At 34.0% G+C, this 15449-nt stretch overlaps 1 protein-coding gene across 8 annotated transcripts in view; it reads left to right on the top strand.

Moving 5' to 3' along the window:
* The window catches only part of LOC106715931 (thyrotroph embryonic factor), a 132835-nt gene that overhangs the window by 93193 nt on the left and 24193 nt on the right, over nt 1-15449 (top strand). For all 8 annotated transcript variants that reach the window (XM_014509331.2, XM_014509329.2, XM_014509330.2 and 5 more), the window contains one exon: nt 3121-3159. In XM_014509331.2, coding sequence (XP_014364817.1) covers nt 3121-3159 — 39 coding nt within the window. The remainder of the gene's footprint in view (nt 1-3120; nt 3160-15449) is intronic.

Genomic DNA, 15449 nt, shown 5'->3' with positions numbered 1-15449 from the left:
TTGAAATTTGGATAACATCGTGTTTTATTTTTTAAAAACGAAATCAACAACAACATAACTCATACCCATAACCTAGAGGTGTAGGCAGAGATCACGGACCTACATTTGTCCTGGTCCTGACACATACATATCTTTCACTGAATAAATGTCAAAGAAATAAAATAATTTATCGATTTCATCAAACAATATATCGCTTAAACATTTTAATATAAAGATTTACTTCCAAATGAAACTAAAGAAAAATAGTTCGAAAGCTATTTCTGTAACTATGAAAACTAAAATAAAAGGTATTGTACTAGGAAATTAGGGCAGGCGACAATCCTCTGTAGAGGCAACGGCCGGAGTATTATGCGGTGGCCGACCGCTGCTCAACCCTAACATATTGTATGGAAACGTTCCATTTTTAGTTTTTCCTATTACGAATAAACTATATTCAAAATATACTACTCACATGGTTTTCCTAATCTTAAATTGGTAATTGTTTAGCACAACATTCAAGCCGTAACATGCTGGGATAGTCTACGAACGCTAATTTCATCGCATCCCCCAGATATGTTAACATTCACATATTGTATGCATGGCCGTCAGTAAGGATACTCGGTGAAGTGAACACGAACCATAGATTTCCCTTCCGTAATGGTTAAAAAACGTGATTATTATCTGTTCCTCGAAAATACGTTCGGTAAAGGCCCTTTGATGCCATCTATTGGTGTAAATAGGTTTCGCTCGAAAACATTTTTTTGTAATTAGATTTTTCGTCTATTGCTGCAAATAATATACGAATTGCTAACCAGTAAGTGTAGGTACTAAAAAGTTTGTGCTAGGTAGATATGGTGATAGTAAGTATTTAATGAACTGATATGATGAGGAGGGATTTAATAATTTATAAGATAGGATGATGACAATCTTCACATTTAATTGAATGTAATGAATCGCCATACGTTTACGTCTCTAATTGTAATTATGCCGTACGCTTTGATTACATGTTATCAGGGTCGGTGCTATGCGCGTCATTATTTTTTTTCAATGACCTCTTGAAATGACATGTATGTTGTTCTTGCGGTGCGAGTTACTAAATTATTGCGCTCAAGGTCACAACTCACAATGCACGCCGACAACGATGTACAGTTTTGCACGAGAAAAAGTTTCTCGCACTCGCTGAGCACTTACGCACTGTTGTTTTTGTTCGATTCTGCAGCCTTTTATACAAAATAACGTCGCAGCAGTATTAGGTGTTGTAAACAACTAACAGTGGCGCCATCTATACGTCAAATTGTACGATAATAAACACGTGCGTTCTGCCAGCATGCTCGTCACGTGCTATCTCACGAACTGTTTTACCGACGTGGTCGACGTCTACCAATCAAAACACGTGCTACTGTGTCGAGCATATCGTTTTTCGCCAATAGAGGCTATGCACACTCTGCATACAGGGTGCACGTGTGATAACAGGAAAAAATAATAGTGTTTTTGATACCACTCAGTAACTTTTTTTATGGTGTAATGTTATTGTTAAATGTGAGAATTATTTTTTTGTTAATTGTATTTTGATTTATAACCATGAAACGCAACGGTGAGTTTCACATTTTAAAATCAATTTGATTTTAACAATTCGGCAAAGAACTACAACGCCATCTCGGTTCACAACTTGACGACACCAACGTAACCCCAAGTCATTTGTGCGGTGTACGCAGATCAATTTAGTTTGGTAAACTGTGGCTAGATGGCGTTTTACTAATCTTCTCTGACATTTAACACTCGCATTCATTATTTTTTTTTAATACTTTGCCTGTTTTTTCAGCGTTGTAGGGTCAATTTATTAGACCACATTCTACCACACGTCTACGATAATTCGTCTACAATAATTAAGATTCGCAAGAAATTTTATTTGAACCTTTATAAATACTCACAACCGTTTTTCCAATTGAGTATGAGCAAGCAGGTATAAACTATGAAGTTTTTTATCGGAACCTCATAAAAAATATACTAAACATAACGTGTTATTTCATTTATTTGTGTCGTTCTAGTATTTGAAATAAGACCTCAGACCACCTTCTTACTGTCTGATTATTTCGAAAATTGATCCATACCTTTAACTCTGGTGACTAATGAGTTATACAGATATACTAATGAGTGGTTTAATTTCATTATCATAGAAAAAAACCACTAAAGTTTTACGTCCTTAGCGGAAGCGTTCATCTTCTAGCGGAATTTAACTAATTCATAGTTTAGAAAGAATAAGAGATTTGATGAAATTATATGATAGGTTGTACAATTTAAAGGCGCAGTTTCATTAGTTGATACGAGATAACAATTAATGAAAATAGCGTCGTGCGGGGACTCAGTTGAGTACAATGTGCGGTAAAGAAAAGTAAGGACTATTGCCCAACGCATGCGGGCGCACTAATGAAAACGGTTCTTTCATGCGAGCGCTGTGGCATGCGTGACCAAGAATAGTTGTTGAATAAAATTGTTTTACCACCAGGACACTAGATGGTGGAGGTTTGTATACGTGAAAAACATCTTTACATCACTTTATTTTCTAAACGTTCTCAATAGATAACTACTTTGCATGATATTTTTAACTTGATATAATTATCTTTGACTATAGAGAAACGTACTAGGCAAAGAGCTGAAACTAAATGGATTGAGTACACTTCTTGCGGGGTCGGCGAGGGGGGTTCGGTTAGACATTATAATCACACAAGTATAAATTGCTAGAAATTCTTGAAAATTAAACGTCTATATGAACGTAAAGTAACATAAACATTAAGACAAACACGACAAAACAAGCAAGCGTTCGTTATAATTTGATGAGAGAATGGCGCGCGTAATACTTATTAATACTTTTTATGCTTTTAAGTAGCAAATAACTTCGATTTTCACATGTTTCATTTCTTTTGCTTGATTTTCAATTTATTACTATTTTTTATATATGTTTTTATATAACACTCATTTTCTTTTGCATTATCAATCTTAATTGACAGTATTAGGGTGGGAGATTTTTTTGACTATAATTAAAATGAATATATTATTTCTTCATCATAATTTTGTTATTTTTCATTTGTTCGCATTCTTTTTTTTTCTTTTTTTTTTACCTTATTTTATCCTTGTCCACAGATTTCCTGAGTAACGGGGCGAGCTTCAATAAGAAATACGGTTAGTACAAACTGTTAGATAGATATGCGATTATTGTTCACATTTACCAATATATCACATTTATACCTTCCTTTTCTATCGTAGACGTTTTTCAAATTTTTGCATTCGGTGAACTGCTGTGCCTTCTCTTCTTCAACATGTGGTGATGGTTCTCAAAGTGGTACGAGGGTGTCCACCTGAACCATTAGATCCATCGCTGTTGCTACGTCATAAACGGATCTTATATATATAATTATATAATGGAACATATAATATAAGAACAAATAATAGCGTAGTCAAATTCAACGAATTTAAGAGTTGGAGCTACAATCATTTACATAGAGCTGAAAATTGGTAGGAATATTTGGATCACCATTATATGTGACAAACGAAAAGTCTCCATCGATTTCTTAATTGGATAAAATATACAAGGTTGAAGATCCCAAAAATCGATTTTTAGCGTTTCTGTTATATTACGTTTTAAACAGTTGAATTTAATTCGGTCAATGATTAACATGACAGCACAAAAACACGTTTAAATACAAAGAAATGACGATACTGGTTCGGAAAAAATTTTTCACTTTGTATGAGTAGGTCGCGACTGCTAATGAAAAATACAACTTTTTCAATTGCTTGAACTGTAATATTTCAGAAATGGTTGCTTATAGAAATTAATGATGTAGAGGTTTTTAAAAGTAAATTTATGACCTACAACTCGGTCTACGGTAATTTTGTTAAAACATAATATGTTTTCATTGAAAAAGGCAAAATAATCATACGTTGACTATATTGGTGTTCCGAAAATTCCTATCAGTTTTCAGCTCTATGTGAAATATTGTGGATTACATTTTTTATTAGACCAGGTTATACGTAAAGCTTCTACAAAGTTTGAACTTTGAAATGCCTTGTATGTCATCAGAAGCTACAGCTAGGTTCAAACTTTAAAGCGGCTCGTGTTAAAGTTGCATCGGATGAGGTGCCTCGCTCCACCTCGCTAGACATCTTGTCTATATCACTGTGGTTTTCGAATGCAGTGATACTGTTATTGACATCCCTTACATCCCCATTAAAGGAACAGAGAGAAGAATATGTGTCAATACAATCGACACTGCGGTCGAGTCCCACATTAAATTACACGTAACGTCGCGTCTCCTGCAAAATGGCGAGCGGTTGTAAAGTTTCCACGCCTAATGCCTAATATTCTTACAAATACAGGTTTATTTCAATGGTTTCCTTTTACGTATAGTCCTCAAAAACTTTTCTAATTAAAATTTGCAGCTTTGCAACTAGTTTTTGTGACGTTCGTAACATTTCAAGTTGTTTGTTTTACGACATTTATAAGCTTCCTTACATAATAAGTAAAAGAAAAAAAAAACTTTAGGACTTAACTATTCAAATACTCTTTTACAGCTTCTTAATTGAAAGGTCGATGTTACATAACATCAAGAGTGAATTTTACTTAGGTAATCAGGTACCTGTTCACTTGTACTAATGTCAACAGAAAGATTGTTGGTAAATCGTAGATCTAAAACTGAATGAGACTGTCTTTTCTTTAAGTTGAGTATAAACTTTACCTGTCTTGTGACAAGCAAAAACTTCGTGCAATTCCACTGTTCAAATTGGATGACAATAAGTCTCTACCCGCCTGACTCAGTAGGGTTACGAGTATACGTTTCGGGCATGTTTTTATGCATGACTTATACGTATGTCAATTCCATTATAACTTCCTGTGGCCTAAACGACTTAATGGGTTTTGATCAGTGAGTGTACGAGGTGTTATTCGAGTGCAGTCAGTTGGGTTTTTTTTTTCTACTTTAAAAAAGTGTTTCCGAGAGTGAATTCCTACAAATAATATTACAAATTCAAATATAAGAATTTACTTTAATGGTAAATAATAAATACATTAGATAGTAAGTGTGCTTAAATTTCTACGGCGATTAACAATGGGTAGGCGGTCTACGTCGTAGACGCGTAGATCCGCTTTTCAGTTGTATATCGGGAGTTAGTTACGAAGTGCTACGATGTTACTAGCACCGTGATTAGTATAAAGCTAATGGACTATTTTATAATTGCTGGCGAAATCATTATTTATCTATGTAATAATAATAAATATGATTTAATGCATTTGCTCTTTTCCGTTTGCAAAGTGTACATTCTGTTTACACTTCGGAGTTCTTCGTCTTGTTTTGAATATATTGTTCTTTGAGCTTAATTTAGTGACCTAAGCTAATGAAAATTGCGTACTGTTATAAATGCGAATGTTTGAATGAATGGATGTTTGTTTCAAGGTATCTCCGGAAAAGCTCAACGGACCTTGATGAAATTTGGCGCAGATGTAGATCATAGTCTGGAAGAACACATAGGCTACTGATTACGTTATTTTAATTATTAAAAAATACACTACTTACGAATGAAAAATAAGTGTTAATAAACGGGTCGTTGAATAAAAAAAATTAAAAACATTCGTAATATTTAGGCTTATTACTTAGATTCACATAAAATTTATTAAATAAAACAACTACCAAATCCGAATCGGCGTTATCATTTTTCTCTTAGCTTGAGGATGTTGAAGGACGCGTCTCGTAGCGAAGAAGGCTTTAGGTTCGCGGGCGGGGGGCAGCAAGCGGCAGAGCGGCGGTGTGAGGGGCGGTGCGGCTGCGCACGTGGCCGGCGGTGTGCACGTTGCGCGCGGGCGTGCGGTCTCTTCACGTGGCGGCGAGTGTGCGTTGCTGCGAGCTCTCAATCGGCAGCTCCCTCAATCCCGCTCTGATTGTGTCCGGGAACGGTTGTGTTTGCTCCGTCACGATTGAGTCTAGTCCCGCGGAAGTGGGCGGCGCGCTCGCCCGCTGCTGGTCGTCGCGCCGCCTTGACCGTCACGGGTACATCGACATGGGCACCGACTCTTCGCGCCCTTCGCCATGGTCGCCTTCCGCTGCGATGAGCCCCGACTGTTTCTTCCTGCCGCCGCCTGCGCCGATGGCCACGATGCCTCGCCGCGTACCTTCGCGACCCTTCCTCGCAGGTACGACGCGCTAAATACCCCAGACTCTTGGAAGTCTTCTACATTTTGTCGAAAATAATTAAGTAAAATTACTTGAAGTCACAACAAACTATTTATATTTGTGGTGTAACGGAAATTTATTTAAATCGTGCGTGATACTAGCAACTTATCAGCTATTCGTTAATGGTTATTCGAGAAAGTGTTTAATTTGTTGTGTCGCATCGGTTCCTTGCTTTTTAATTAATACTGTTAATTATGCTAATTGTAAATTGTAAATCAATATGACACATTATTTATTTATCGAGCAATGGTAACGAGACGTGCAGAACTGTTTTAAATCTTAAACGCAATTGCAAGACTCATTATATCGCTCATTGTAAACAACAAGAAATCAATCAACAGATGATGTTTCAAAAATAGTTGTGATCGAGACACGTGTCGCCGCAGGGACTGAGCTCAGAAGCCATTGAAACCATATCGCGGCATTGTTGCAAGGTCGCTAACATAAAAAAAAAATAATCACTTATATATATGGTAGTACTATTTGCATAGAAAAATCTATAGGAACTGTACACCAAACACAATATACTGTCAAGATACATGTTTAAGATACAATATACACTCAGTATCATTAAATGTTTTACATAAATACTTAAATGATAACTCATGACTTAACATAGACCAACTTACATTAGACAAATCTATTATTAAATTTAAATCTTAATGATACGAGAACCTCATGGAGGTCGTTGGTCTCTGCCTACCCCTCTGAGTTACGGGCGTGAGTTATGTTGTTTGTTGTCGTTGTTGTTGATAACCTCAATTGATGGAAAATCATTTTATTTTATTAACAACGCTAAAGTTTAATATTAGTTTATTATGCTATCACACATTTTGGAATCAAAAATGAAATTATTATCTCCAATAAAATAAAAATCATTATTGTTAAAATTTCTGGCTTAATAAAATGTATTCGTGAAAAAAAGAAAAATATTTATCTTTATTATAAATACAATATTTTCGCATTAGTAATTGAATTTTTAAATGATTTACTTTAAGTGGTATTGCATCACATGCCAGGTTCAAATAATAAAAATGTAATGTAAAAAATATTATCGTAGACGTTAATAACGTCAGTGGTAAAGTCCCGAACATCAGTTCTCAAGTACCGCCATTGTTTTTACAGTGGTAGATCCTGCAACAACAATATTTGTAGAGTGCACGAATGGGCCGGGTTGACCGGTGAAATACCACGACCACTCAGGGCGTGAAGTTTAAGCAATTCCCGATTTCGTCTGATGAGTGTACGTGCTGGAAGCAATTTTAGTCAACGTTCGCTTCGGATTTGGCGGAGGAGGGGACGCATAGGAAGCGGAAATATCCTCTGTCTGTGCGTCCCCTCCTCCTCCTGCAATTGCAGATGTCAATTCAAGTGACCGCTTGCTCGTTTGCCACTATATAATAAAAAAAAACCGACCTCACAGAAAACAAGCTTGAATTTGAATAATCTTCGTTTCATCTGAGATTTGTATTTGAGTCTTTCGTAAAATTTTAAAAATATATGTTTTATCTTAATTTTTATACATATTATTTGAAATACAGAATGCGCGGCTTCTTAATTAAGGAGCAGTTATTAATTTTACGGCAATTAAAATTAAGCGTCTAATAAATTTGATTAATTTTAATAATTACTTTTGTGTCAATTAAACCTGGCATTTTGAAGGTTTATCTAATATATAAAATTCTCGTGTCACAGTTTTCGTTGCCATATTCCTCCGAAACGGCTTGAACGATTCTCATGAAATTTTGTGAGCATATTCAGTAGGTCTGAGAATCGGCCAACATCTATTTTTCATTTTTTTTTAACTGCGCGTGGACGGAGTCGCGGGCGACAGCTAGTTTTATATAATATTTTTAAACATTACTGTAAAATTTTCTTAAAGTGATGATATCGCAATTAAGAAATATGCTACGAGGAAAGAAAAACAAAACAAAAATATTTTATTTACTTTTTAATAGGAAAATAATTGTTTAAACGTAAAACTATGTTTATGGTTCATATCAAGTTCACTTCAGTTTTGTTTCGCTTTCCCGATAGAGTGCTGGAGTCTTAAAAGTGGACATTCGGTGGAAAATATTCTATTTTCGATGAGTAGAAATAAACGGGGATTTTACGGAGAAACTCTGAATTCATTGAAGTGAGAAAGCCAACCGGAAAACGCTTAAGTTTAAGCATGGTTCTATTAATAGACGAAAATATAAAGCAATTTCAGAACACGACAATTATCTGAAACACAGATATCCAGCCCGAAAGCCAGAAAGGATCATAATCCGGTTTCTGTTCTCTAATTTTTAGGACACACAATTAATGCTAATAGAAAATGAACCCGAGTAATTTCAACCGAAATTACAAATTGATAGAACTCGCTGTTCAACGAGGTATAATCATCAAGACTATACTTTTTTATTTATTTTTATTTGTGAAGTTAATATAAAAAAAATAATCCATCATGACTGAACATGTATTGTTGATTTATTTGCGTAGCTTACAACGAAAAACCATTTTTTGTCTTTTTTTTATAAACCAATCCGCGTATGTTCTGCGTAATCTCCTAAACGATTGGACCGATTTTTACACGACTCTTACTAGAAGGTAGCTAATGTATGGGGGTATATTACAGGCTTCTTACGCAACTCCAGTGAAAAATATATTTTTTGAAACATTGACATCAAAAGGTTTTCTCTTCTTATATATAAAATTCTCGTGTCACAATGTTCGTTCCCGTACTCCTCCGAAACGGCTTGACCGATTCTCATGAATTTTTGTGAGCATATTGAGTAGGTCTGGGAATCGGCCAACATCTATTTTTCATACCCCTCTTAAGTTTTTTTTAATTGTGCGCGAACGGAGTCGCGGGCGACAGCTAGTATTTACATAATATTGTGATCAGAATCAAAAATATATACCAAATTTCAGATTAATTTAGCAACAGGTAGTGGGTGTAATATAAATTGAAATTGAAGTCGATCCCAATAGTCGACGATCAAATAAAATTATTTGATTGAGGCAGTCTTATGATTTCAAAATATTGCTAACAACAATTTCTTCTTTTTATCCCATAGAAATATAACAAGTAAATATAAAATAACGTAAGAAATAAAGGCGTAGTCAAAAACACGTGTATAAAATTTATGAATGTGTTAAACCTTATCCAATAAAAAAACTAATGTAAGCACTTACACGTGCCTTGATATGGATAAATATTTGTGGTAATGCAATGTTTGGGGAAATGTTTATAAATACATAGTATACATACATATGTATATAAATCCTTCCATTTCTATTTCGAGTAGTATATTATCTTTATAAAACACGAGTATAGTTGTCGCTCGCGACTCCGTTCGCGGGGGAAAAAACTTAACTTATGTTTCCTACCAGACTATGTTCTACATCCGTGACGTAGATCTGTTTCATAGATACGTTGAGCCGTTCCGGAGATACCTTTTAACAAACATCCATCCATATATCTAAATTTCGCATTTATATTATTAGTAAGACTACAACGATATTCAATTGAGCGTCTTCCTTTGAAGTAGGTTAATCATACTTGTTATTAATGTAGTGTTAGTACGTTTGCAAATCATCGAAGCGCACGCGAGAAACAGGAAAAAATTATGTCGTAGCACACATTGCATAGATCTTTGCACACATACGCACTCGCATCTGGTACTTATGTGTATACATTTACATACATTTAACATCAATTATATACTAGAATAAAGTCACGTGAGACGTATATAATTATTTTTGTATTTTTGTATTGCACATCACAGTTGTGTTGACTGTTTACTGATTACAAATATCATTCATCCTCTATATGTACAAGTAATTAATAAAACCATTTAAAAACATTTCTGAATGGTGTTTAACATTTTTTTTAATTTTGTTGCTTATAAGAAGTAAAGTTTTTTTATATACAGGCTGCGCTTGTGTCGATTAATCAAAATAGTTCTTCCGCGTGTATATTATTAATGGAGGTTGTCGCTAGATGGCGTTAAATACATTTCTCGTTACACCTCATATTTTGCATTGTAATAAAAAAAATCGAATTATCCAGAACTTCCTATTCGTACATTTTCAAATTCCCTGATCTAAACATCGTATCATATTGTTTTATTATTATTCAACAATAAGTGTTGCGAACTGCTTGATAATCATGATCAGTAACTACTGATTTAAAAGTCTCTCGCTTTGCAAGTATAAGTAAACAAATTTAGCTGTTTATGATTTGTAAATATGAATGTTGGAGTCGTTTCCTTTTGAATATAACTTGAATCGATTACATTTTTTCTAGGAAACATATGGCCTTCTAGCCATTCAAAGGGTCGCGACTTTCAGGTTAAAAGCAGTGTAACTTCAAGACTGTTTATGACGTAAAATACACTATAGGTATCTCATAATTCATCGACTTATTGGTGTATTTTTAACTAGTTGTTATAGATTTTCTTGTACCAACATACAATTTCAACCGTTCTATATCCCACAATAGACTTCGTTATTACCAGTCCTGTCTATAGAAAAGTTACGTACGCAATTACTTACTCCAGTATTATGTTTGCAAAACAAATGTGTTTTAAATTATTTGTTTATCATTTTAAATATAAAATTCATACACGTGTAAATGCATTTAGTATTTTAATACTGGCTGTTTATAAGTTTAAGAATATAGTACATATTTAAGAATTATAAATGTATTCTCACTTATTTATTATAATATTTTTCGAAAATTAAAGATGAATATCGAAAATAACTAATGTCAGTAATGCGAAAATGTATTCCGCTCACGTTTAACTCAGACCATTATATATGTGCAAACAAAACATTTGAAATCGATAAAAGTTGATTCTTGCGAGTAAAATAATCGCCATGTCAATATGTCACGTTGCAAAAAAAAACATAAGTATGCACACTAGTTGTGATCGCTTTGAGTGTGGACTGACATAAATGCTGTCACGTGTGTCCCTGTCAAAACAGACACGTGTACTTGGCGGGGATACCGAGTCTAAGGAGACCAGACCCTGGTCGCCTCGTGACTTCCGATTAAATTATTCATACGGGTCCAGTATCTTAAATGCTTTGGCATGACGTGTTGTAGGCGAACAACTGAATTTTCAATGTTGAATAATATTACTGTTTATAAAACGGTGCCTTGAAATGGGTTCCGTATTAATTTTTGTACGTTTAGATTTTTAAGCATAATTTTCAAATGCTTATTACGATATAATAAAACTAATCCTAACATTAAATGGTCACTAAGGCATATTTTAAGTAACTATAAAATGTATCTGACTGAAGAAATTAAACGACGTTGATTAATACTCTGATGACTATCTGTAATATAATTTCTTGCATGAAATTAGTATAGTGTTTACTTTAGCTAGCATACTTCTAACCTGAAACCACTCAACTAATTGATAACTAATTAGATAAGAAATCTCAAAGATTGTCTTCGCTCTTGAATATTAAATATAGTTTCCATTATGTTATTATGTTTCTTTCAAGATTTTTTTTTAATACTTAGCTAATATAATTGTGTAAACTATTGATGAAAAAGTGACATTTCTTCCTCTTTATTATCCATGCGAAGCCGGAGTGAATCGCTAATTATAATATATTAAGAAGAAGCCGTTGAATATCCATTTAATAATCCTTTTATTATACAAAGACTTATAATATTATATCTTTAAGTACTAAAAATACTTAAAAAAATTAATAAATCATATATAACAAGTTTGTAAAAATATTAAATTTATACCCGACCGAAAAGAAGCATAATTCATTTTTATGTATGTGCGTCTGTATCTATTTAAATTCTATTGATGTGAAATGTGACGGTCTAAAGCCTTCACAACTGAACCAATTCTGATGAGTGAGGTGTTATTTGATTCGTTTTCTTCCCCGGAGTGCCATATCGCAGATTGGATATATTATATCGGCACAAAACATAAGTCTTGGACGTAAGAAATGAAAATTCTAAATTAGTGCAAGTTCAAATCTCACTCGCCATAATTTTATTCAGTGCTAAATCGTTCTTTCGATGTTTTCCAATATATTCTTCAGTTTATTTACATTAATTAAAAAATTCTACAATTTTAAAATACTTAAAATTAGGAATACAGCATGAAGACGGTGCTATTTTATCCATTAGACTTAGAGGCGCAGTCAGTCGTTTTTTTTTTTTTTAATTTAGGTTAGATTATATAATATTATTTATTTATTATTAAGTATTATTGAAAGTAGCGCGAGTTATCGAGAGATTGAGGAGCAGAATTAGCGTGGTTTGGACATATTATGCGGAGGGATGATAATCATATAAACAAAAAAGTAATGAGATTGAATGTGGATGGCTATAAAGGTAGAGGAAGACCAAAGAAAGTATGGATGGATTGTGTGAAAGAGAATATGCGTAAGAAGGGAGTAAATTCAGATATGACGGCACAGTAGTACATACTGTGCCGACCCTCCATACGGATATGGGCAGGTTGATGATGAAGGTTAGATTATATAAAACAAATTTGTTTTTTATGAAACATATAACTTTGCTAAAGTCTAAAGTGCAACTCTGATATTAATGCAAGAGGAAATGTAAAGTGCAATGTTGTAAGGTTTATGAACTGCATGCAGAGTCGCGTGCTGATGATAAATATGGATTTATTCGATTTGTCGCAGATCAACCGTCACTGGTTGCTTACCACGTTCGAGATAAATGTTTCTTAACTAAAACTGATACTCGCAACTTTGTTTTCAATTAGAATTTTATTTACTTGTATAGATATCAACTTACCTCGATAATGTCTCGACTGAGTCTCCATTGTCGTAATACATGTATTTCAACAATATTGTCCTCCCTCTGATTAAAAACGGTTACAACACAAACATGTATGTATGTGACAATTTAGATACAAAAATTATTACTAAAATTAGACGGCATTCAAACACCCACATGCGGATGGAAAAATCGAAAAAAGATATAAAATATAATTTGAGACGTTATACCACCTCAGAATATTATAAATAGCTTTCTATAAGTCTCTATACAATCGAGGACGTTTATTTTCTACACATTTCAGTGAAATGCCATTTGGCTCGCAATGCATTTAGATCGAAAACTTGAAATTGCAACATATTATTATCTATACGTGGTTAATTACAACTCTTACAGCACTTATGAATGCAGTTTGCTCTACGATAATCTATCCTAGGTGGGAGTAAATTTACTTCTTTGGCTTGATCGTCACAAATTATAACAGAATATGAATTTTTAATTTAGAATCATAAGTTAACATGAAGTACCTATAATACTAGTACTTATAAAATAATACTTTACAATGTTCTATTTTTGCTAGTGTTGCGTAGGTAACGTTGCGTAGGTATTTTAGAAAAACAACTATCAAATAATTAGTATTGTCGACAACATTAATAAATAACAAATATAGATATAATTGCACTGCGTGGTATTATTTTACCATTTCAATTTAAATTTTATGCCAAAGTTACTTGTAGATGCAATGTCACTAAAAAAAAACCTTATTTTGTTGTACATGGGATAGAAAGAGATAACAATTTATTAACACAGTTTACAATTCTTTAAATTGTTGTTTTAATTGCTTTTAAAAAAACTGACAGCCCAAGCCGAGGTCCGCTTTCGGGGGCCCTTGAGCGCAGTCACTCCGTGGACCGTCCACCGAAGCGATCTAAGAGCTCGGAGGCCTCCCAATCTGGTAATATTAACGAAGTAACCGCTCGAGCCGAGGCTCCTGAGTTAGCCCTTGAGCCTAGTAACTCCTAAACAGGGTTTAAGCTAAGCACAACTTGCGCCCGGCCACCTCAAGCCCGGTGAAGCTGTACATGCCTCTACAAGGCAATCAGTGACTACTTAGTCCCAAAAAAAAATCAATATCCGACTCGACTGCTACTACACTCAGTTGAAGAAACTGCTAATCGAATGGCACTTCCTTTTACTGATAGACAAAGGATTTAAAAGTTTTAGAACAATCAGAAAAATCTACTCTTAGCGGTGCTTAAAGTTAAAATACATTTAATTAGTACAGTATTGTGGCGAGTAACCGTGGTGAGGGCGAGTCCGGCACCTCGGGAGAAAGCCGTCGCATCACGCACAAAGATTTCACGTTCACAAAGAATCGCGGAGGACCGACTGGCGATTCCGCTTTCAAAATATCTCGACGACGAAGCTTGTGTGTGTCTGTCGAAGTGACCTTGTCACATAGTAAAAACAACCAGCGAATTTAATTAAATGAAATACAAAAAAACGTAAATAATTTTTACTGTAAAAATCCATGCTTCTATCATTATAAAATGCAAGATATTGTTTAGCACTAAGTACGCAGTTATTCGATAGACTCTTATATCCTTAAAGTACATAGATAGTACATAATGCTTCTAACTTTTGTTTAGTAACATTTATGACAAAGCTTAGAACTGTTCTACTTAAATTAAGTACACTTTTAAACAAATTGTAATTTTGTATTTAAAAATCGTTAAATGAGGACGAATAAAGCCAACTGCGAATCCTAGGTTGTTTCTATCTTGTTGCAAACTTTCTCTGCTTTAAATAATTACAATTGCCACATTATGTGACGAATTGATTATCAAAAAATATTTTTTTAATTTACGTGCACTTTAAAACGTCTTCCTTTTTAATCTTATTCTTGTTAAAATATACTAATATTATAAATGCGAATGTTTAGATGGATCGATGGATGTTTGTTTGAAGGTGTCTCCTAAACGACTCAAATGATCTTGACAAAATTTGGCACAGATGTAGAACATAGTCTGGAAGAACACATAGGCTACTTATTAAGTTTTTTTTAAATTCTGCGAGCACGGAGTCGTAGGCTACAACTTATAATTTTACCTCACTAATTAGTGTTTAATATTGTTTACTTTGTTCGGAGTGGATTACTTTTAATTTCGATATCTAATCATAATGCTTATAAAACGGTATTGTTTACGTGGGTGTATTTTTATAACTTTTGTATCATGAAAAAATTAACAAGTAATCGTATTAGAGAGTTGATTTTAGCTAAGTTTCTGGCAAATAAATGTAAAAGTAGAGGCTTTTACAAAAGTCATAGAGTATATACATATCGGATTGTTAGTTGTAAGCTTACATAGTAAAACACTTAATGAAAGTAAATCTGATAATTATTTTAATTTCCTTTATGCTTAACAAAAGTATAAAATCCTTATCGTTTAAAATGGCTACAATTTTCGTACCGTTGCTGTGTC

The sequence above is a fragment of the Papilio machaon genome, chromosome Z, assembly GCF_912999745.1.
Source record: "Papilio machaon chromosome Z, ilPapMach1.1, whole genome shotgun sequence".
NCBI lineage: Eukaryota > Metazoa > Arthropoda > Insecta > Lepidoptera > Papilionidae > Papilio > Papilio machaon.
Note: the sequence above shows the minus strand (reverse complement) of the source record. Positions and strands in the feature narration are given on the sequence as shown.